Genomic DNA, 21,402 nt, shown 5'->3' with positions numbered 1-21,402 from the left:
CATGGGAACGGGCCCTTTCAACCCCAGCCACATTAAATACGCACCCTGCCAAAGCAGAGGGGGGAGGGTGCGGACAGGGGCGCCCGGTCTTCCTCCTTTGGCACCCCCTGCCCTGCCCGGGGGGCACGTTTGGCTGTGCTAGTGGCTGGGGTTGGTAGCCTGTCCCCATCTCCCCCTTGCCACCTGGCCAGCTCCTCATCCTGCCACTTGCCTGCTCCAGCACAGCTCTCCGGGGACGCCTCGCTCTTCCTGTTCTCTTGACAGGAGAAGAGAAATCTGGAGTCTGTCTGCGCCGCTCCCCCCTCCTCCCACCATGTCTCACCCCCCAAGTTGCTGTTTTCCACAGAAATGTCAGGCTCAGCGCTCCTCTCCCCCACTCCTCCTGGTTTTTTTCCCCTCTAATCTTGGCCTTCATCTCCAATTACTTCTTTCCTTCCTTTCTCTCCAGAGACCCTGATGGACACAAAGTGGGTGACCTCTGAGTTGGCATGGACAACTCATCCAGAGACAGGGGTAAGTTTGGAACCAGCCCTGGTCCTCACCTCCAAAGGGCAGAGCTGGCCCTGGCCCTATGGGAATCATGGCTGCTCACCAGCACCTTTGTGAAGCTGGCTGCATCTTTCTCCTTCCCTCCTGTGCATATCCTCGCCTCATGAAACCATCTCCTCTTGACTCTGTGCCAGCAGAGTGGGAGTGCCATGGTCCCTGGCCTGGGTTGCTCTTAGTCACCTTGATGACCAGGAGGGTTGTGACGGGTGGAGGTGCAGCTGCTGCTCTTCCCTGTTGACTGTTGCCTGTTCCCCCCACCCTGTGCCATTCACTATGTGTCTGTGGCACCGATGTCCCTTGGCTGAGGATCTAACCCTTTCCTTCTCAATCACAGTGGGAAGAAGTCAGTGGCTATGACGAGGCCATGAACCCTATCCGCACGTACCAGGTCTGCAACGTACGGGAGGCCAACCAGAACAACTGGCTGCGTACCAAATTCATCCAGCGCCAGGATGTCCAGCGCGTCTACGTGGAGCTGAAGTTCACTGTGCGGGACTGCAACAGCATCCCCAACATCCCTGGCTCCTGCAAAGAGACCTTCAACCTCTTCTATTATGAGTCAGATACGGATTCTGCCTCTGCAAACAGTCCTTTCTGGATGGAGAACCCCTATATCAAAGTGGATACAATTGCCCCAGATGAGAGCTTTTCCAAGCTGGAATCTGGCCGCGTGAACACCAAGGTGCGCAGCTTTGGCCCTCTCTCCAAGAATGGTTTTTACCTTGCCTTCCAAGACCTGGGAGCCTGCATGTCCCTCATCTCCGTCCGGGCTTTCTACAAGAAATGCTCCAACACCATTGCTGGCTTTGCTGTCTTCCCGGAGACTTTGACGGGGGCTGAGCCCACGTCCCTGGTCATCGCACCGGGCACCTGCATCCCCAATGCGGTGGAGGTGTCTGTGCCCCTAAAGCTGTACTGCAACGGCGATGGCGAGTGGATGGTACCCGTGGGAGCATGTACGTGCGCTGCTGGATATGAGCCCGCCATGAAGGATACCCAGTGCCAAGGTATGTGCGTGGCAGAGCGATCGTGGCTTTTGTCCCTACGGCTGCGCTGATGTGAAGGAGGTGGTTTTGCACTGAGCTCGGCCTGGTTTTGGAGGCTTTTCCCTGATGAGTGAGCAGGGTGATATCTCAGAGGACTGGTCTGCAGTTTGACTCCAAAGCCTTAAAACCTTCGTGGTCTGGACTCGTGCAGTGTCTGCTGGGACACACTGGTGAGCCACTACCAGTGCTACCCTCTGTGGGATGCATCTCCTTGCATAGAGCTGCAGCTCAAGGCATGGTCCTCAGCAGGAATCCAGCACATTTAAGCCCTTGAGCATTACCGAAATCGCTCTCTCATCACTGCTGCCGTATCCAGCATCTTCCCTCTCTCCCTCCTGCAGTGCTCGGGGCTGGGGCGAGTGATTGTTCTTGGCAAGTGTGATTTCACGCTGCTTGTGCGGAGGCACTCGGAAACCCCGGTGGTGAGCAGTGCTCTGCTGTGGGAGAAGCCATGCTGATGCATGCTCCCGCTGCCAGCGCTGATAGCTAGCAGCAGGGTTGGTAGGGCCCAGCACAAAGGCAGGGGATCTGAAGCCCCTTGTTCTTGTTGGAAGGGAAGGAAACACTCTGCACATGGCGATGCTGGGGATGGAGAGCCACCCTAGCAGCGGGATAGCTCTGCGTGGGTCCTGCAGCTGCCATGCTCTCCCACGATAGCTTTGGCGTTGTTGTTTAACCCCAGTTCGGGTGTGTTGATAAGGAAAAATCAGTCTGGATGAATGTTGTATTCCCTTGGGGTGAATTTTTTCTTGGGAGCTGTTTCTGGCAGGCAGGACCCTGCCCTGGGGTGGTTGGGGCTGAGGGCAGAAATGTTGCCGTTCCCCTTGGCTGCATGCATTGTACAGGGAGTGGGATGCTGGCTGGGCCTCCAGCACTGGATCCCTTGTTCTCACCAATGACGGGATGCTTGGCGCCGGCCCTTTGCTCTTGGCAGGAGCCTTGTGATTTGGGATGGCCTGTGACGTGGGGCTTGGGCCAGGCTGGCCTCCCCATTGGCTTTGGGAGCGCTGTAGCTGACAGCCATGCTGCTGTGGCTTGTTAGGGAGCGGTCAGTCTCCACGGCCCGCAGCTCTGCCAGAGCCTCCAGCACCCTGAGTGCCAGCACAGCTCTGACTGCAGTGCCACAGACCCCTGCATCAGTCTTGTGAGCATCCAAACTGGTTCCTCCCGAGCAGTTGGACACCAGTGCCAGGCATCCATCCGCGCTTTAAACTGCACTGAGGTCCATCCTCCTGGGGAGCTCCTGGGGCGCTGCCCTCCTTCCTGCTTGGACTGGGAGATCTTAGACCATACACGATGTTGGCTCTTTCCCAGCAGAGAGTGGGATTTGGGCACAAGGGGACACAGTTTCCAGCAAGTACCAGGGCTGTGCTGAGAGGGGGCATCCCAAGGCAGGACAGATTAGGCTCGGGAGCCTGGGGCAAGGTCCCATCTCCACATCCCCCAGCTGGACAGGCTCCCATGTGGCAGCTTTCCCAGCGCCTTTGATTTCCCACCAAGCCCCAGCTTCTGCTGCAGCAGGCAGGGGAGCCGTGCTGGGCCACGGGCACGTCTCCATCCGGCAGCCTGCCTTCTCGCTGGGCAGAAGCGGTGGTGTCCTCACGTTTCTCTGGGAAAGTTGCACTGCGCTTGTAGGATCAGATTTTCCGCCATATGATCGTGTGTTTTAAGTGGAAACAGCTGAAGAAGGGCTGGGAGAAGCCGGAGCTGCAGCTCCTTTTCTCCTCTTGGCTGGATGTTCCCTTACCCCATTTCCACAGTCCAGCAGCATCTATAAGTCCCCGAGCCTGTGTCATGGGCAGCAGTGTGGATGCAGCCCCCCAGAGCTGGGGTTTCATTACTCCCTCCCCAGGGAGCCCGCAGGGGCTTCACCGTGCGGGTGAGCAGCGCTGCAGAGTGCCAGATGGCATTTTAATAAATAACAATACCCAGTTACTGCTTAGATGGGATAAGCCCTGTTGTAAATCTCCCTCTTTTCCCAGACTTTCAGTGGCCTTTGAAGACCTCCTCCTCCTCCTCTTTATCTCCATCCAGAGCCAAGATTAGAGCTCGCATTCAGACCTGTTACAATGCAGCTTGTATCCTGGTCCCTGGGGAGCAGAGGGCTCATCCTGCCCGACTGAAGACAGTTTCTTTGGCATGCTTTGTAAGGCGATACGCCAGGCTGGTACCTGGCGCTCTACTCCTGAGTTGCCACAGCATTGATTTGGCATCTCATTCTCAGCCTCATTATCTTTATTTAATTAGCACACGGCCCTTCTGGGGGTTGTGCTGCTTCCCACACACTCCCTACCACGCAGAGCTGCAGAGGCAGCTCTTGGAGGACAAGGAGGAGCTGCTGGCCGGGGAGGGAGGCAAAGGCTCCCACATGCCTCCGTGGGATGGGGTGCACTGCATTTACACCCCAAGCCCTGCAGCCCCTGGGGTTTAGCCTTTCCCCCCAGCTCCATCCCTTCTCCTTTTGGTTAGGAGGGACCCGAACAGTTCAGAGGATTTGGTGCCAAGGGACTCCCCAAAAATGCTCCTGGGCGTGTGTTCCATGATGGATTTGTTGGGATTTGCACCCCTTGTGTTGCTGGCTTCCCACAAAAACAGAAAGCTGCTGTGCCAGGGTGAGCAGTGAGCCCCCTCTTTGCATGTTCCCTCTGCCCATGGGGGAGCCCTGGAGGAGATCCAGATTGCCCCCAGAGCCTGCACCCCACCTGGAGGAGAACTGAGTCTGTGTGGTGCAGTCTGTGGATACCCAGGCCTAGGAGCACTGGAGGTGACAGTGTACATCATGACACCACACCTTCCCGAGACCCATTTCTCAGCCTTCTTGATGTTCCCTTTCTTGTGGCACCAGGCATTGAACATTTGGGCACAATCAGTAGGTGACTGCAGGTCAGGCTGAGGCCAAAATCAGGATTTTTGCAAAAATAAATTTCCCTGGCAATCAGTGACTAATGAAAACATCACTCTGAATTAAATAAAAAAAATTGCCAAGCAAGCATTGCACTTGCCAACTGTTTGCAGCTTTGCATTGCAACATGGGCTTGCTGCATGAAACCCAGGAAGTGAAACTGCCTGGGATTAATTGCCCGGGATTCCAGATCAAAGGCAGCAGCAGGGAAGGCAAGGAGAGCTGCCGGTTTACAGCCAGGCAGCTCCACAATGGGTTACTTGTAACACAGTCGAGGAAATCTGCCCCTGCCCTCCTGCCTGTGACCTGCTGTGGCTCAAGAGGCAGCTTTGCTTATTGATTTTTTTTTTTCGTTTCTAAAAAAAAAAAAAAAAAAAAAAAAAAAAAAAAAAAAAAAAAAAGGAAAAAAATTTGTTTTCCTGCCTGTTCCTTGGATGCCACTTCAAACCCCCAAGGGCTCTTTCCCTTCTCTCCCTTCAGATTTACTCCATTCACTTTTGGACTGCGCTAGTGTGAAATATTTTCACCCAAAGGGTGATTATTTTCCTTTTTTTTTTTTAATAACTGCCTTTTAAGAGAGACTTAAAAACAGAGTTACCGCCTCAGCTGTAGCCAGGCTGTTGCTTCCACAGCTCCGCTCCATCTGTAGCCACTTACGACAGCGAGAAGGGAGCGAGCTGTGCAGGTTCATAAAGCACAGATCGTCCCGAACAAACCTGACTGCTGCCTCTAAAGAAATTACAGGGTTGATGGGCAAGGGGATATGATCAGTTTAATTTATCTAGGCTCAGGCGAGGCATCCTGCTTCAGTCCTTCAGGGAAAGAAATAGCTGGAAGGATGCTGGAATATTGTAGCGTGAAAGGGAAGCAGTAGAAACATGAAACATGGTGGTTTGGGGCTGGTTTTTCCCAATGTGTCACAGCTATCCCTGCCTTCCACAAGGGAGGGGACTCCAAAGTTTTGGGGATGCATGCGTGGTTCATTGCTGCTTGCCTGCATCCCATGCAATAATGGAGGCTGCCTACGGGATGAGTCATTGCTCTCTGCTGCTGCCAGAAGGGTTTTATTTCGGTGTTTTTTTCAGCTCCCTTCCTTGAACTTTATTCACCAGGGTGGGGATTGTATTTGGGAATAGTACCCTCCTCTTCCCCCAGCTCTGTGCTGCAGCTCTTCGAGACAGGATCAGGCCCTGGAGGTGGGTGGCTGATGAAAATCCTGGAGGAGCTGCCAGAAGCAGCCGGATGGCCGGGTTTGCCGTGCCGGGCGTGCGATGCCCCTTAGGGGGTACAGGGGCAGCTTTACAGCAGGGCTCTGTTACTGTCCTCCTCCCTCCCACACCCCACACAAATCCCCTCGGTGGCTGATCCCTGCTGTCAGGCAAGACTGCCTCTCCCTCCCATCAAACCAGCGGCTCCTCTTCAGACCGGGGAGCTCCGTTTCGGTTCCCTGACCTGTTATCCTGTGGCTGTCACTGACTGTCATGTTCTCCCCAGAAGTGACCGCAGCACAGCACCAGGAGATGTGATCTGTGTGCAGAGGTCCAGAGTTGTTATTTTATTTGAGGACACTTCAGCAGGAAAAGTGCTTATGCAAAGCTCTCGGTAGGGAGAAGGGAGCCTGGCTTCCCAGCTCTGGCTGGATGGAGTCACGTTCCCACTCCAGAGCTCCCAGGCTCGTTCCGCAGCGTGCCGGCCAAGACAGTGGTTGTTGTACAGGCAGTTTCTTGCAGAGAAGAGATGACACAGCGGCTTATCCACCAGGAACCTGGGATCAGCTTTCAGCTCGGTTACAGCCTTCAAATGTGGCGGCTGAGAGCTGTCACGCTGCCACCGAGGTCTTTATGCTCTGATTTATTAAGCAGGGTTGGAAACTTAAACACTGGAGTGCATCTGGGCCTCAGTCCCTCTGCTGCTCTTCCTCTTCTTAACAGGGCTGGTTCATGGCTCATCCCCCTCCTGCTAGGGTGGCATGAGGATGCAAAGGAAAGGCCTTCATCCCTTGTGCCTGTGCTGGGCACTGCTGAGGGGTGGCAGGCAGCTGCTGAAGGACAGCTCTGCCTGTCCCTTCCTCCTGTGTTTGGGAGGCCACTATCGCCTCCATGCCCGTAACCCACTGGGCACTGGCTGGCGCTCTTTGTGCAGGAGACCAAGTGCCCTCTTCCCTCCTGCATCCTTTGCAAGCACCTGGCTGTTCTTGGCTGCCATGCCATGCCATGCTTGGGCTGTCAGCTTCACACAAGCTCTGGGTGCTCCGGCTTCACTCTCCCCCCAACGAGCCTGTTCAGGGGGTTTTGTCCCTGATGGATCTGGGCTCCTCTCCATAACCAAAGCATGTTTGGCAGCTTTCTGAGCCCAGAGCGTTCCTGTCCAAGAGGTTTCAGTCATCTCTCATTCCTCAACAATCTGGTTCCTTATGTGTGAATCTGCATCCACCCAGTTTGAACTGCCTGGGACTCCAGCTGGGGTGGGTCTGCCTATGCCAAGGCTGCTCTGCGAACTCTGGGCCTTTGCTGTCCACATAAAGACACGTTTTCTTGTGGCCTGATTGTCCAGGGCTGGGGAGACAGAAGCCCTGGACCTGCTTCCCATTGCTTGCCAAGGAGAAGATCTGTGCACTCCTTTGCCTTCCAGCCTGCACAGTCGGGATGGGCAAAGCTTTCATTTCCATAGGGAAGGCCCAGAGGCTGGGTGAACTCAGGTCAAGGAGCTGGAGTCAGTTGAGCCATGTAGTCGGTCCTGTTTTGACCAAAGAAGAGTCTCACTGCCGGAAGGCTCGCACCCTTGGGAGCAGGAAGAGGCTCCTGACACCCATCCAGGCGGAAGGGCTGGAGAGCAGGCAGTGGTCTCTGTGAGGGGCTGCTCTCACATCCCCCTGGCCAGCACCACTGCACTGGAACAGGGCTTCTCCCGTGGGGTTGCTGCTGCCTGGTGCCTGGACAAAGCAGGGACCCAAGACAGCGCCTGGAGCTGTGTGCGGGTCCCTGCGGGGCCGGCCCGGCAGCGTGTGACTCACAGCACTCCACGCCCCGTGTGGGGCTGCAACCAGCTGGAAAACTTCCACAGAGAGTGTCGGGAGATGCCTCATAGCAGGAAACTTCCACTCGCCACGGCCTGGCGAGGCACCAGGAAACATCCCTGTTTTCAGGATGATGTGTGACAGGCGTGGGAGGTGGGAGGGTTATGTGCCCTGGGAGCTTCCCTAAAGTGGTGGAGCGAGGAGGACGTGCCCTCCTTCGGGGCCATCGGTGTTGCTGCTGCCCCGGCTGTGGCAAACGGGGTGATGCCAAAGCAGAGCCGGCGTCAGTGGGTCTCTCACCTCATCCAGCTGCAAACACAGAGTGCAGAATCCGCTTCCTTGGGCAGCAATGTGATAAATTGAGCTATTTTGAGGTGTGGGTCAGGTTCCCAAGGCCGCTCTGCCCCTCGGCTCGAGTGCTGTTAATCCTTTCACGTGCCCCTCATTACAAATAAACACCTTGCGGTGCCGATCAGGCCGTATCCCAGGACTTGTGGCTCCTTGAAGGACCCTGATCGGAAGCGGAGGAGGGAGGTGGTAGTGATGCTGAAGCAGCTCTTCAGCCAAGGACCTGCAAGAATGTTTTCATCTCGCTAGCGCTCCACTTGAGCCGACCTCGTGAGGTGCCGCCGCCCCGGGACTGAGAAGTGGCTCAAGAGCCTGAGGCGGAAGGTTTTGGGCTGAGTGGCTGATTTTGGGTGGTGGAGGCCTCTTGCAGGGGCTGCTGCAGAAGGGCTGAGGAATTCTTTCCTTCCCAGCTGTATTTCCCCAGAGGATGGACCTGGCACTGTGAAGGTTGCCAGGCCTTGAAACCAGCATGGCCTTCATCCATGGAAGGGAGCATGGTAATACCCTTGGGAAGGGTAGTGAAGGAACAAAACTGAGGAATGGAGTTCCTGGATGGACCTGCCCTGTCGCCTCATACTGCTGGTGGTGACCAACTCTTCCCACCTCCAGTTACCTCAGGCCTGCTGCTGGAGCACAGTATTTCCTGGCAGAGCTGTGCCTGGGCTCTCTGGTGCTTCCAGCAGCCCACTGTTCTCACCCTTCCCAGCCATATGTCCCTGGGCATGGCTGATGGTGGTGGAAAGGCTCCTAGGAGGCCTGAGGTCTTCAAGCCACTGATCAAAGATTGGGCAGGGGCAGCGAGGAAGGGTCTACCCAGCTACGGTGGGAGCAGTGAATGTTTTCTGGGTTCACTTTATAACTCAGTCTTAAAAACAGGTCTGTTTTTCTTTCCTCCAGCGTGCGGCCCAGGAACCTTCAAGTCTAAGCAGGGGGAAGGTCCCTGCTCTCCCTGCCCTCCCAATAGCCGGACCACCTCTGGAGCAGCAATGGTCTGCACTTGTCGAAACGGCTTTTTCCGGGCAGACACGGACCCCGCAGACAGCGCCTGCACCAGTGAGTCCCGCTCTGGGCACGGAGGGGAGGCAGGGGAAGCTGTGGAGGTGATGGGGATCTGTGTCTGGCATGGAGGTATGTGCTGTGCCCCTGCCAGGGGTGAGCTGGACATGAAGACACACCACCCCTGCCCCTCACATTTCCCTGCAGGTGTCCCCTCAGCCCCCCGCAACGTCATCTCCAACGTGAACGAGACGTCGCTGGTGCTGGAGTGGAGCGAGCCGCAGGACACGGGCGGGCGGGATGACCTGCTCTACAACGTCATCTGCAAGAAGTGCAGCGTGGAGCGGCGCCTGTGCACCCGCTGCGACGACAACGTGGAGTTCGTGCCGCGCCAGCTCGGCCTCACTGAGCGACGCATCTACATCAGCAACCTGATGGCCCACACCCAGTACACCTTCGAGATCCAGGCCGTGAACGGCATCTCCAACAAGAGTCCCTACCCTCCCCATTTTGCCTCTGTCAACATCACCACCAACCAGGCAGGTCAGTGGAGCCGCCAGGGAGCAGGGGCCGTATCTCCTCCACAGAGCGGAGCGGAGCAGAGATTTCTTTCTGACAGCCTGGGAGGCTGCAGTCCTTGGTGGGGCCGCCTAACAGGCTCTCTGGGCCTGCATCTAATCCCCTGGGTAAACTGTCCTCTCCGTTTAAAGCATGTCCCTAGAGGAGATGAGATCAGAATGCATGCAGATGGAGAAGACTAGGGCTGGTAGATGCTCCAGAGAGCTCTGGATCTCCTAGACCTACCCCAGAGATGCTGTACCTGCTGCGAGGAGAGGAGGAAGGAAATGAGATTTCTCTCCTGTGTGCCTGGGAAGGCTCAGCACCAGCCCAAGCCTTTTCAGGCAGCCAAGTGCTCTGCCATTCCTTCCTTCCTCCGGCCCTGGCCCCGCTCCAGCGTGCTGGTAATCTCCAGCCACTGCGCGCTGATCTGATTTCACGGGTCTTGCTGCTGGGGTGGAGCACAGAGCTCCTGTCGAGTGGAGGAGGAGAGGGAGCCCCAGTTTGGCCTGGCAGGGCCCTTCCCCAGACCAGTTTGCAACTAGGCATGGGGTGAAGCGTAACCTCAGTGGTATTTCTGAGGCTCCCCTTGGTGTTGAGATCACACCTCCTTATGGAGACTTGGGGGAGGCCAGTCTCAAAGCTTTTCCATGCCTCTCCACCAAGATTATCCAAGCAGGTCATAGGCAGAGCATCCCCTACTCTGTGTGGGATGGTGGAGGGGGAAATCTGGTACAGGTTCCTCATTCCTTCCCTGTCCTCCTTCCTAGCCCCATCTGCCGTGCCGACGATGCACCTGCACAGCAGCACCGGGAACAGCATGACGCTTTCGTGGACTCCCCCAGAGAGACCCAATGGCATCATTCTGGACTATGAGATCAAGTACTCAGAGAAGGTAAAGCAGGAGCAGCCTTTTCCCTCCTCCAGCCCTTCTAGCTGGCCATCAGCACCACAGCAAAGGCGGTCCCTACAGACATGGTTCCTGGGGGATGTGGGAGCCAGCAAATGCAGGGCGGCTTCACAGAGGTGACATGTCTCCCCTACAGGAAGGCCAGAGTGATGGCATCGCCAACACGGTCACCAGCCAGAAGAACTCGGTGCGGCTGGACGGGCTGAAGGCCAATGCTCGGTACATGGTGCAGGTCCGGGCGCGCACCGTGGCGGGGTATGGCCGCTACAGCCTCCCCACGGAGTTTCAGACAACTGCGGAGGGTGGTAGGTACCAGCACTGGGCTGCCTCCATCACCCAGCCCTCCCACATGTGCTCCTTTCCCAGCTTGACTTTGATTCTGCCTGTCCCTCCATCAGGTTCCTCCAGCAAGACTTTCCAGGAGCTGCCTCTGATCGTGGGTTCGGCCACTGCAGGGCTGGTGTTCGTCATCGTGGTGGTGGTGATTGCTATCGTCTGCTTCAGGTACTGGCTTTTCAGGGAAGGGGGCTTCAAATATGGGTTTGGGGGTTGCTCGTGTCTGCCACAGAGCTTTCACCCTTACCTGTGGGCAGAGCTCTGGCAGCTCCAGTCACAGAGTGAAGGACACACATGAGTCCCAGAGCAGGGGTCCTGTGGGAGGATTGTGCCTCTGCTTCCCCAGCACGAGCTGGGCTCTGCCCAGGCTGCTGCCATGCACTCGGCACAACTAGGCCATCTCCTCCCATTGCGCCTCGGGTGGAGGGATGGCTCTGCACACAGGCTGCCAGAGGGAATGCTCTCTGGCATAGGCTGTCTGTGCTGGGATTTGGAAGTTGGCAGTGAATGTCTTTGCCCCATCAGGAAAGGGATGGTTACTGAACACCTCCTCTCGTCTCCTTTGGGCAGGAAGCAGCGCAACAACACCGACCCTGAGTACACAGAAAAGCTGCAGCAATACGGTGAGTGTGAGAGCCCAGCAAATGGACTCTGCCTGCCCTCTCCCAATCCCTGTCCCATGCAAAGGGGCAGCCTTTGCTAACAAGGGGTAGGCTGACAGCCCAGCCAAGTGTCTTGACATTTGTCACCCTTGCTGTGTCCCTCCTGGTGATGACTTCTGCCCTTGCAGTTACCCCGGGGATGAAGGTGTACATTGACCCCTTCACCTACGAGGACCCAAATGAAGCTGTTCGGGAATTTGCCAAAGAGATTGACATCTCCTGCGTGAAAATTGAGGAGGTCATTGGAGCAGGCAAGTCCTGGGGCTGGGCACAGCACGTGCTGAGACTGCTGCCTCTCACCCTGTCCTGTGGCTCACCATGCTGCTCCCCTCGCTCCTTCCCGCTACAGGGGAGTTTGGTGAGGTGTGCCGTGGGCGCCTGAAGCTACCTGGCCGTCGCGAGATCTTCGTGGCCATCAAGACGCTAAAGGTGGGCTACACGGAGCGGCAGCGGCGCGACTTCCTGAGCGAGGCCAGCATCATGGGCCAGTTCGACCACCCCAACATCATCCACCTGGAGGGGGTGGTGACCAAGAGCCGCCCCGTCATGATCATCACGGAATTCATGGAGAACTGTGCGCTTGACTCCTTCCTCCGGGTGAGCACCCATCCCTCCTGCCCTGGGTGCTGCAGTGCGTGGTGGGGCAGCAGCTCTGAGCCTTTCTCCATCTCTCTGCACTGTCATGCTGGTGTCCCCAGGGTTAAGCTCCTCGCAGACGTCATGACTGGGAGAAGAGGGGTGGCTCTGGGGAGGAGGAAGGTGATGGTAGCACGTTGGGATCCTTCCTCTATCTGTTCAGGGTGTTGCAAACCCCTGTGATCTCTCCTCTGGCAGCTGAATGATGGGCAGTTCACAGTCATCCAGCTGGTGGGAATGATGCGAGGCATCGCCGCTGGCATGAAGTACCTTTCGGAGATGAACTATGTGCATCGGGATCTGGCTGCCCGCAACATCCTGGTCAACAGCAACTTGGTCTGCAAAGTGTCCGACTTCGGGCTCTCTCGCTTTCTGGAGGATGACCCAGCTGACCCTACCTACACCAGCTCCCTGGTACAGGACACTCACGAGGGATCCACTGATCTGGGGGTGGGGGGAAACACCTCAGTTATGCACTAAATTGTAGAGCTGTGTATCCGTGCAGGGGGGCAAGATCCCAATCAGATGGACAGCTCCCGAGGCCATCGCCTACCGCAAATTCACTTCAGCCAGCGACGTGTGGAGCTACGGCATCGTCATGTGGGAAGTGATGTCCTATGGGGAGCGACCCTACTGGGACATGTCCAACCAGGACGTAAGTGCTCTGGGGAGTAGGGAACCGGGAGCTGTAGGCTGCCTGTGGAAGCCCAGGTGGCTCACAACCCGCCTCTGCCTGTGCCTCTGCAGGTGATCAATGCTGTGGAGCAGGATTACCGCCTGCCACCCCCCATGGACTGCCCCACTGCCCTGCACCAGCTGATGCTGGACTGCTGGGTGCGGGACCGCAACCTAAGGCCCAAATTTGCACAGATCGTCAACACGCTGGACAAGCTCATCCGCAATGCTGCCAGCCTGAAGGTCATCGCCAGCGTCCAGTCTGGGTCAGTGACATCCTTGTTTCCAGCCAGCACTTACCCCAGTTCCAGGGAACACTGGAGTGGTTGGGAATCAAGCTGGAGGGCAGGGATAGGAAATGTTCCTTGCTTCCAGTTACGTCTCTCCCTCCCCTGCTCCCTGTGACCTGTGGCTCTCTTGCCCTTTAGCATCTCCCAACCGCTCCTGGACCGTACTGTCCCAGATTACACCACCTTCACCACCGTGGGAGACTGGCTGGATGCCATCAAAATGGGACGGTACAAGGAGAACTTCGTCAATGCTGGGTTTGCCTCCTTTGACCTGGTGGCACAGATGACTGCAGAGTAAGTGCCTGCTTGGAGGGGAGGAGGGAGAAGACTGGGACTGGGGCTGCTGCACACTGTCCCTTGCCTATCTGACAGCTGCCTCCTCCCACCTGGGCACGCGGTGGGCTGAATTAAGGGCTGAGATTCAGCATCCAATCCCAATGGAGTTCAAGCTTAGGATTCAGCATTCTGAATCCCTCTGGTGTTACAGGGAGCACTGGAGCTTGGCAGAGGGCTGTAATGATGGATAGGTCCTTACCCCAGTGGGGCAGGGCCACACATTGATGTTGCTGGTGGCTGGGAGCTGAGTCTTCACCTTTTCCTTGCAGGGACCTGCTGAGGATAGGGGTGACGCTAGCAGGGCACCAGAAGAAGATCCTGAGCAGCATTCAGGACATGAGGCTGCAGATGAACCAGACGCTCCCAGTGCAGGTTTGACCACAGGGGACTCTGCATTGGAACGGACCAAGGGAACCTGCCAAAAAGGTTCAGTTTGCGGTGCAGCCCAGCTTCCTGTTTTCCCCTCCACATGGCGCTCCTCTGCCTCGGACGGTCGCCTGGGACGGGATGGGACGGGACGCCCTTCCCTGGATCGAAGGCACTCATGCTGAGAGGGAGCCCAGCTTTTCGTCCCGTGTCCTGGAATGGCGAGGCAGCAACACATCTTCATATTGAAGATGGATTATGGGACAGAGATGGCACATCCCACTTCCCACCCTGTCTTGGTGCTCATCGGTTTGAAGAGTTGTTCTGCTTCTTGGATTTCTTTTCACCCTGTTTTCCTCCCAGTCTTCACTTCCCTCACCTCCCTGAGGCCACAGACTGTTGACCCGTCCACTGACTCCGTCAGACACGTCCGAAGCCTTCCCTAACCCCGTTCCCCACATGGAAGCAGCCGGGGGAGGCCGAGCCAACGACAGGGCTGGGGCCACCAGCCCCAGACAATCACTCCTCTCCTCCAGCCCTGGCAAGCCCTCTGCCCAAGGGTCTGCACTGGAACATATCTGAAGGGAAGGCTTCGCTCCCTTTCTTGGCTTTGCACGCCAGAACCCGAACCCGATTTACTATGCAGGGAGTTAGGCAAAAAAAAAAAAAAAAAAAAAGGAAAAAAAAAAAAAGAGATATATTAAAAAAAGGTAAGAGGGAGCAGAAAGGGGAGGGAGGGGGACCAGGTGCCCGGCTCCTCATCTCTTACCCTCTTGGTTCTCCTGGCCGGCTCTGGAGTGCAGAGCGAGGCCGTCAGCACGTTTGCACAGGGACCCTCCGCCCCCGGACCGACGGCGGCCGCGCTCCCCCCCGGGGCCGGAGAGCGGGGCTGGGCTGGGGGCTGCGCCGGGGGCCGCGGCTCCCCCGGCCTCCTCTTTTATGCAGAAGGAGCAGGCGCCGCCGGCGCGGCTGCCCGCTCCTGACACACGCTGTGATTGCTGCCAAAAGACTCACTCACCTTTCCCTGAGGATTCACTGCAGCCCGGTTCCTCCGAGCCGAGGGAGAGACTCCCAGCGTGCCTGAGTGTGCGTGAGTGTGTGCATGCGTGCGTGGGTGTGTGCTGGCCGCAGGACTGTGGGAGGCAATGGGCAGAATAAAGGCAATAAGAATTTTACCCGAGTTTCCTTTGCTCGATCGCGCTCTCATTGGATGGGCCTGGCTGCCTGCAGCTTCGCTGCCCACCAGGGTCATCCTCCTCCTCCTCCTCCTGGCCGACCCCAAGCTGGCTGTGTGCCCCTTTCTGCTCCCGCCTTCTCTTGCTCTCATGTTTTCAGGTTGTCTAATGGGGATCAGGCAGTGATGCTGTACCAACCCTGTGGTGCTGGGGGCCCAGCAAACTCCTCATGGGGCACATAGGGTGGAGGCTCTGAGTCCCAGGTCAGACCAGTCAGGAAACTCTAATGTACTAGAGATACTCAGCATTTTTTTCCCCCATACCCTCCTCAAGTCAGGCTGGAACTGTGGGAACCAAACAGGGAATGTGAAAGCCAGGCAGGGAACAGCCGTGAGCACTGCTCGTCCAATGCCAGAGTGTCCCCACAGCTCTGGGGCTTCTCCAAAGGGCACTGTTCCTCCCCTGCTCCCTCTGGGCAGCCTGGCCTTTGGCAGGAGGGTTGCAGCAGCCCCTGGCACTTCTGGATTGCTGGCCTCACTCCTCCTCTCCGAAATGGCTCTCGAGCTCACCAGAGTGAGCAGACCAGCTGTGTGTGGCAAGGTGCTCTCCTCTGGGAGAGCAGATCTGGGGGGGCCCATGCCCTCAGTCTAGGGGGGGTTTGTCCACAGTAGTCAAGTGGAACCCCGGTTGCTCATCCCGGGTTTCTTGGGTCCCCCTCAGCTGCAGTACACCTTGCTAACTGGCTTTTGGGGTGCTTTGCTGGCAGTCCAGAGGAGCAAGTGGTCTCTCCCCAAAATGAGGGGGTGTGCCCCTAAGCTCCCCAGTGCTTGGCCCTGATCCCCTCCTCCCCGGGCTGACAGGGCAGGTGCTGTTTTTCCCCTTTCCTTGGAACAGGCCTGCCCTTGGGTTTCTCATTAACCCTGTCCTCCTCCACAGGGTAAACAAGTCCAGGAGGGCAGGTGGCAGCAGGTCTTGCAGCAGGAATGGTCTCCCCACATCCCACTATTTCCTCTGTGACATTTATCTGGGATGTTGGCTGATAGGGACGGCACAGCCCCATTTTGCTGGGGGTTCCCACCCTGGTTCGTTCTCTACTCTGGCTGCTCCCCAGCCCTGCCATGGTGGGACCCCAAACAGCAGCGCTAGATGGATCTCACCCCTCTACCAGGTCAGGAGAAACCTGGCATTGAGAGGCTTTTAAGAGCGAGAGGCTGAAGAGATATGAGAGCCTGTTTGGGGCCTGCTAACCCCCCCACAGCCCTGCCATGCAGAAGCACAATAGGGCACAGGGGCTGCCCCTGCCTCCCTTGGCCCCCAGGCCCTGCAAAGTTTGGGGTCCCACCAGCCCTGGTGCATCTCAGACATCCCCATCTCAGCCCTCCATCCCGGCCTGGCTTTGCTTTGAGGAGGGGTTCTTCTCGTTTTAAACAACAAACCCCTTCTCTATGCACACCCTGCTCTCGTGGGGCAGGACACACCATCCCTGCAGGCAGCCCTGGGTCTCACCCCAGCCACAGGGGTGCAGCTCTCCACATCCTGTACCTGCCTCCTCCCTTTCCATACAGATCTGGGGGAAAGCTGTGTTCCATGGTGAAAGAAAAGCAACAGCGAAAAACAGCAGCCAGGGAAATCAATGCGAGCGTGCGTTTGTAAAAATATTTTTTAACGGAAAGACTTTTTTTCAATTAAATTATTTAAGGAATTTTATGGAGGTCTGTGGTGCCTGCGTGGTTCTTGGGGAGCTCTGGGTGGCAGGGAGCCCTGTGCTGGTGGGTGAGGGTGTGTTTGGGCATTTGAGTGTGTAAAAATGGGTCCGTGGCCGTGAGCAGGAGGTGCGTGACCCCACATGGGTGCGAGCCCAGTCCAATTCCCCCCCAAAAGATGCTCCCTGCCTCTTCCTGGAACAGCCAGTGGGTGAGGGCATTTTGAGGAGCTGGGTGAACCAGATGATGCTCCCAGGGTTGCCAGCCCTCAGGTGCCACTGCGGGAACATCTGGGGCCATGGGCAGGGGAGCAGTGTGGGGTGGCCCTTGGGGAGCGTGGTGGCCAGGCTGGGCTGGGGGCAAGGCAAGCCCTGCCTGCACCCCTGCCCGAGCTCTGCCTGCGCCCCGCGCTTCCCCCCTCCCAGCCCCTGCAAAAGAGCCTTTTGTGCTGCTGGGCTTTTTCCCCCCTTTTAATTCCTAACCAGGAGATTAAGGGAAGACAAAGGCTACGATTGTTCCCGCTCTGCTGAGAGCTGGAAAGTTCGGGGAGGGGGGATCGTCCCTTTCCAGACAGACCCAGAGGAGGGGGACATGCGCCCCAGGTGGAGGGGCCGGCATGGGGGGAAGACCCTGGGAGCGGCAGTGGGGGGTCCCAGGGGCACCGCTGGGATGAAGGCACACTGGGTGTTAAGGGGGAACCCCGCTGGGGTGGCCCGGGGGCTCAGGGCTCCAGCAGGAGAGTGGGAGGCTGTCCGCAGCAGAGGAGGAGGAGGAAGGCTGAGGAGGATGGGTTGGCCGGCTTGCCGGCTGCTTGGCGTTTTCCCTGCTAACTCTTGGCTGACACCTCAACAACTTGGCAGGGAGAGGATCCCGCAGCCCCGTCAGCCGCCTGGGGCCGGCACAGCTGGAAGGGATCACGGCTCGGCATGGCTCGGCACGGCTTGGCACAGCGCTCCTGTGACCCGGCAGGCCAGCACGAGGCTTTCTCCACAACCTCCAGCACGCCTTGTCCCCACTGCCAGCCTGTGCCCAAGGGAACGGCCAATGTGCTGGTGGCCACATCCTGAACCCGCTCAGCCAAGGATGGGCCGGACGCCGGCCAGGCGGGTCATTGCCTCATGGCTGGAGCCAAGGACACGGCACGACCCGGGAGGGGGCTGTCCCCACACCACAAGGGACGGGACCCAGCACATTTTCCCATGCTCACAAGAAGCCGTGAAACACCCACGAACACCCCAGTTCTGCTCCTTCTGTTTCCCGTTAAGATTATTTATTGGTAATTTTTAAGACCACTTACAGACTCTGTTCACGTGCCAGGACCCTACACGGCTTTTTCCCAGGGCTTTTTTTTTTAATTATAAAAAAGGAAAAAAAAAAAAAAGCCCTGAATTGTTTTAATCATTTTCTTTCCATTTCTTCCTTCCAGTCTCTTTTGGTTGCTAGCAGAGGACTTGCACATGGTGCAGCATCTGTCCTTGTCTGCCGCTACTACAGTCTGTCCTCCCTGCCCGCTGCTGCTGCGGCTGCAGCCTCATCCCTCATCAGGACTGAGTGTCCTCACAGGAGGGCCATGGGGGACAAGACCCCCAGAAGCTGCCAGCCAGCCTGGGATGTTCTGGAAAAGGGGATCTGAGGGCCAGGGGCTGCCTTGGGGAGCAGGAGGCAGCTCTCTTGCAGATGCCTGGGAGCTGACATCGTCTTTGGCAGCACAGCCAACGAGCAAATGCACGCGCATCCATCACCCCACGCCTGTCTGCCGTGTTTGGGGAGCAGAATCTGACCCAACACTGGACCAGGAGGCAAAAAGCAGCTTTGGGTTATTAAACAAGACCAGGGCAATGCCTTGACCCAGTGCTGTCTGGGAAAGGCTGGATCTCCAGGGGGAATCAGAAGGAAAGCAATGGTGGCCTTGCTGGTAGGGTTGGGGCTGGTGCCAGGAGCTGCATTGCTCCCACCAAGTGCTGCCCTGGCTGGAAACGCTGGCTCCTTTGGGAATGAGGGGAGCAAAGGACTGCTGCATGGCTGGAAACAAGAGGGAGAGATGTCTGTATTCCTGCTAACTTGCCTTACCCAGGGTCCTGGAGTATCACAGATATTGATGCCTGTGGCTCACATGGCAGCATTACCCATGCCACTGTGCCCACCCGGCCCTTCCTGCCACCTAGATCTGGCATCTTCAGATGGGGAGACCTTTCACCCTGCCCAGTCCCCCAACAACCACAGCCCAGCCGCTGCTGAGCCCCTTGTTGCCCCTCTCCCGCTTTGATCTCCCTCGGAGCCCGGGCCAGTATCGCCGGCGGGGCCGGGGGCCGCCCCGGGTGTCAGACTGGTTCAGCCACACATTTCTGGCTAATGAGAAATTTCCTCTCCCCGGCACCCGGCCAGGTTTTTTTTTAGCTCCGGTATCGCTACCCCACCTCTGCCTCCGCCACGGCAGCCTGAGTCAGGGGAGGCCCCGGGCCACCTCCCGCACGCTGGCTTCAGCCACCGCCACGGCGCTCGCCGTGCCCGAGCAGCACCCTCTCCCCGTGCCTTCCCCTGAGGATGGCGTGACCGGGAGCCCGGCAGAACCAAAACTCCGATGAGCCATCCTCTTGCAAGAGCCAAACGCTCCGGAGTGATGCCCTGGAGCCGGGGTGGATGTGTCGAGCCTGGGGAAGGGGTCGGGGCAGCAGCGGGTGGGGAGCTCGGCTGCCACACCCTGCTGTGCCCCACCGTCCTGGCTGCCCGGGTCCGTGCTCGGGGAACCACAGCTCGGGGCAGCTGGGGAGGTTCAAAGGGAAGAAGAAAAGCAGCAGGCCCCGCTGTGTGTGGGGGGGGTTTGGGCTTGGATCCCCACTCCCCGTGTCACATCCTGAAGTCATTTAGTGCCATTAACGGGTTTTCTCGCTCTGAAGTCGCTAATGAGCCTGCGTGGGAAGCAGCAGGGACCGAGGGCCTCCAAACTGGGGCAGTGGAGGGAGCGAGTGGCTCCTAGCAGAGCATATTGAGGGAAGAGACAACCATCATCCGCCCTTAACTCCCCCATTGAGCACCAGCACGCTCCTGGTGCTCCCCAGCCAGCCCCACTGACCCCCCGTGCCACCCCGACAGCCCGGCACTGGTAAAGAAAGAAGGGTGTCTCATGTCACCACCTTAAGGAGTGGCTCAGCTTCTGCCGCCTCCCTGGTGTAGTTTCCCCCCATCACGCTGTCCCCATTGTCACCCAGGCGGGGAACCAGGACTGCGCCCCGGGAGGATGAGGCTGAAACCATGACCCATCCCCAGGGCGGTGAGTCAGGCTGTGCCAGGTGATTTCTGCTGGAAAGCACCTTTCAGCACCATCCCCATTCCTGCCTCTATCCCTGTTCCTGTCCCTGTTCCTGTGCCTGACCCCATCCCGCAGTGGCACAGAAGGACCCCAGGGGAGGCACTGATGCAGAGGAGGAAGGTAAAAGCTCCGCGGAGGTGGTGGATGTTTCTGTCCACGGCCCAGCCTTGCAGGAAGCGGAGCAAGAGGATGAGCCAAGCCTGGGGCAGGAACACTGGGGCAGGAGTGCCGAGGTGTGTGAGCCAGCGTCATCAGAGCTGTGCAAACAAACACACGGGGCTGCGGGGATGGGGGAGCGCCAGGCAGAGGGATGGGGAGGATCCATCCTATAACACCCTCAGCTCTGGGGCTCATGGGGCCGAGGACCCCGGCGATGGAGCCGTGGCACAGCACATCTGGGGGCTGGTACGAGGCAGGAGCTGTCCCTGACAGTGTGATGGCAGCCGTGCTGGGGTCCCAGCCATTGTCCCGCGCCCCCCGGGCTCTGGCGGCAGGCAGGGGACAGGCTGCGCTGGCACAGGGGGTGCGGGCTCCGTTCACACGCTCGTGGTGTGGGTGGGCAGCGGGTGATGGACGAGGCGTGTCCCAGCTTCCGCGCCCAGATAATCCTGTCCCTGCCGGCCCGCGGTCGGCATTTATCTTGCGCCAGGGCTGACGTCAGCCTCCAAGACCCCAGCCAAGGAGGCCTCGCTGCTCTTCCTGGCTTTTCCCAGGGACGAGGGGCTTTGGGCCCCTCGCCCCAGGCTGCGAGCAGGTGGATTTATGACCACAGCCATGCTCCGGCATCCAGGGGACAGGAGAGGCAACGAGACCTTTATGGCTTTAATACACCTTTCTGACAGTGAAGTTTAAATGGCCTCGTAAACCCCCTTGTCACCCACCCCCCAGCAGAAGGCAGCAGTTTATTAGGGCTGTAATTCTTCTCCTGGCATTCCATCAGTGTCCTTTTAATCTGCGCTAGGGTTTTTTTTATTATTATTTCTGCTTAATACCAGCAGCTGTAAATGCTGTTAGGGATCGTCTCGTGCAGGGACCCTCCGAGGGGGACTGGGCACCGGGGCACGGATACAATGGAGCAGGGGGAGCTGGAGGCTGGGACAGCCCAGTTCCAACTGAGGGGTCAAAGTGGTGAAGAGGAGACAAATTTTCCTGCTCCATGCACATGCCTCCTTTGCAAAGCAGGCCCGGGAAGGATGCATCCATGATGCAAGGGAAGCCTTTCCAGGGAACCTTGGGATTTCAGCAGCAGAGCCGGCCGGGAGCTAATCCTTTGTGCCAGGCTTTCCATTTTCATCTCATTAACTCCCGCTCTCTGTGCTGCTGCCCTCTCAGTTTTTCTGGCGGGGAGATAAGTCTCCGTGCTCGGTGCGGTGAATCCTCCGCGCCTGCTCGCCCAACGCTCCCGGTTGCGCTGACGCTGGCAGGCAGCTTCCATCCAATTACAGCGGGGTGAAGCTCATTTTAATTGCATAGAGCAACTGGGATTACGCAGACTTTATCTCCTAATTCCCTCTTTATCTCTTAACTTCACACTCACTGCTTGCATTGAAGGCAGGACAGCTTGTGCCGGGGTTTGCCATTTCTGAAG

At 57.8% G+C, this 21,402-nt stretch overlaps 1 protein-coding gene across 2 annotated transcripts; it reads left to right on the top strand.

Annotated features, from left to right (window-relative positions):
* Positions 1–452: 452 nt before the first annotated feature.
* Positions 453–14,269, top strand: EPHB3 (EPH receptor B3). 2 transcript variants are annotated; one of them, XM_040074102.2, is made up of 15 exons: positions 453–513; positions 884–1,556; positions 8,759–8,914; positions 9,065–9,400; positions 10,186–10,310; positions 10,462–10,630; positions 10,724–10,829; positions 11,232–11,284; positions 11,452–11,574; positions 11,673–11,920; positions 12,158–12,373; positions 12,465–12,614; positions 12,707–12,900; positions 13,063–13,218; positions 13,530–14,269. In XM_040074102.2, the coding sequence occupies exons 1-15, from the start codon at positions 457–459 to the stop codon at positions 13,636–13,638; spliced, it is 2,871 nt and encodes a 956-aa protein (XP_039930036.1). In that variant the 5' UTR covers positions 453–456; the 3' UTR covers positions 13,639–14,269. The 2 variants fall into 2 exon arrangements, with proteins under 2 accessions (XP_039930036.1, XP_039930035.1); XM_040074101.2 differs by having other exon boundaries at positions 11,187–11,284.
* Positions 14,270–21,402: the final 7,133 nt, after the last annotated feature.

The sequence above is a fragment of the Hirundo rustica genome, chromosome 10 (genome assembly GCF_015227805.2).
Source record: "Hirundo rustica isolate bHirRus1 chromosome 10, bHirRus1.pri.v3, whole genome shotgun sequence".
NCBI classification, from domain to species: Eukaryota; Metazoa; Chordata; class Aves; order Passeriformes; family Hirundinidae; genus Hirundo; species Hirundo rustica.
This window is presented reverse-complemented; position numbering and strand designations above follow the sequence as displayed.

Bases quoted from the DNA above. Each gene is read 5' to 3' on its own strand.
- EPHB3 (XM_040074101.2), top strand. From the start codon at position 457: ATGGACACAAAGTGGGTGACCTCTGAGTTGGCATGGACAACTCATCCA. The intron at 1,557-8,758 runs GTATGTGCGTGG...TCTTTCCTCCAG, and splicing joins GAAGGATACCCAGTGCCAAG to CGTGCGGCCCAGGAACCTTC. The intron at 8,915-9,064 runs GTGAGTCCCGCT...ATTTCCCTGCAG, and splicing joins CGCAGACAGCGCCTGCACCA to GTGTCCCCTCAGCCCCCCGC.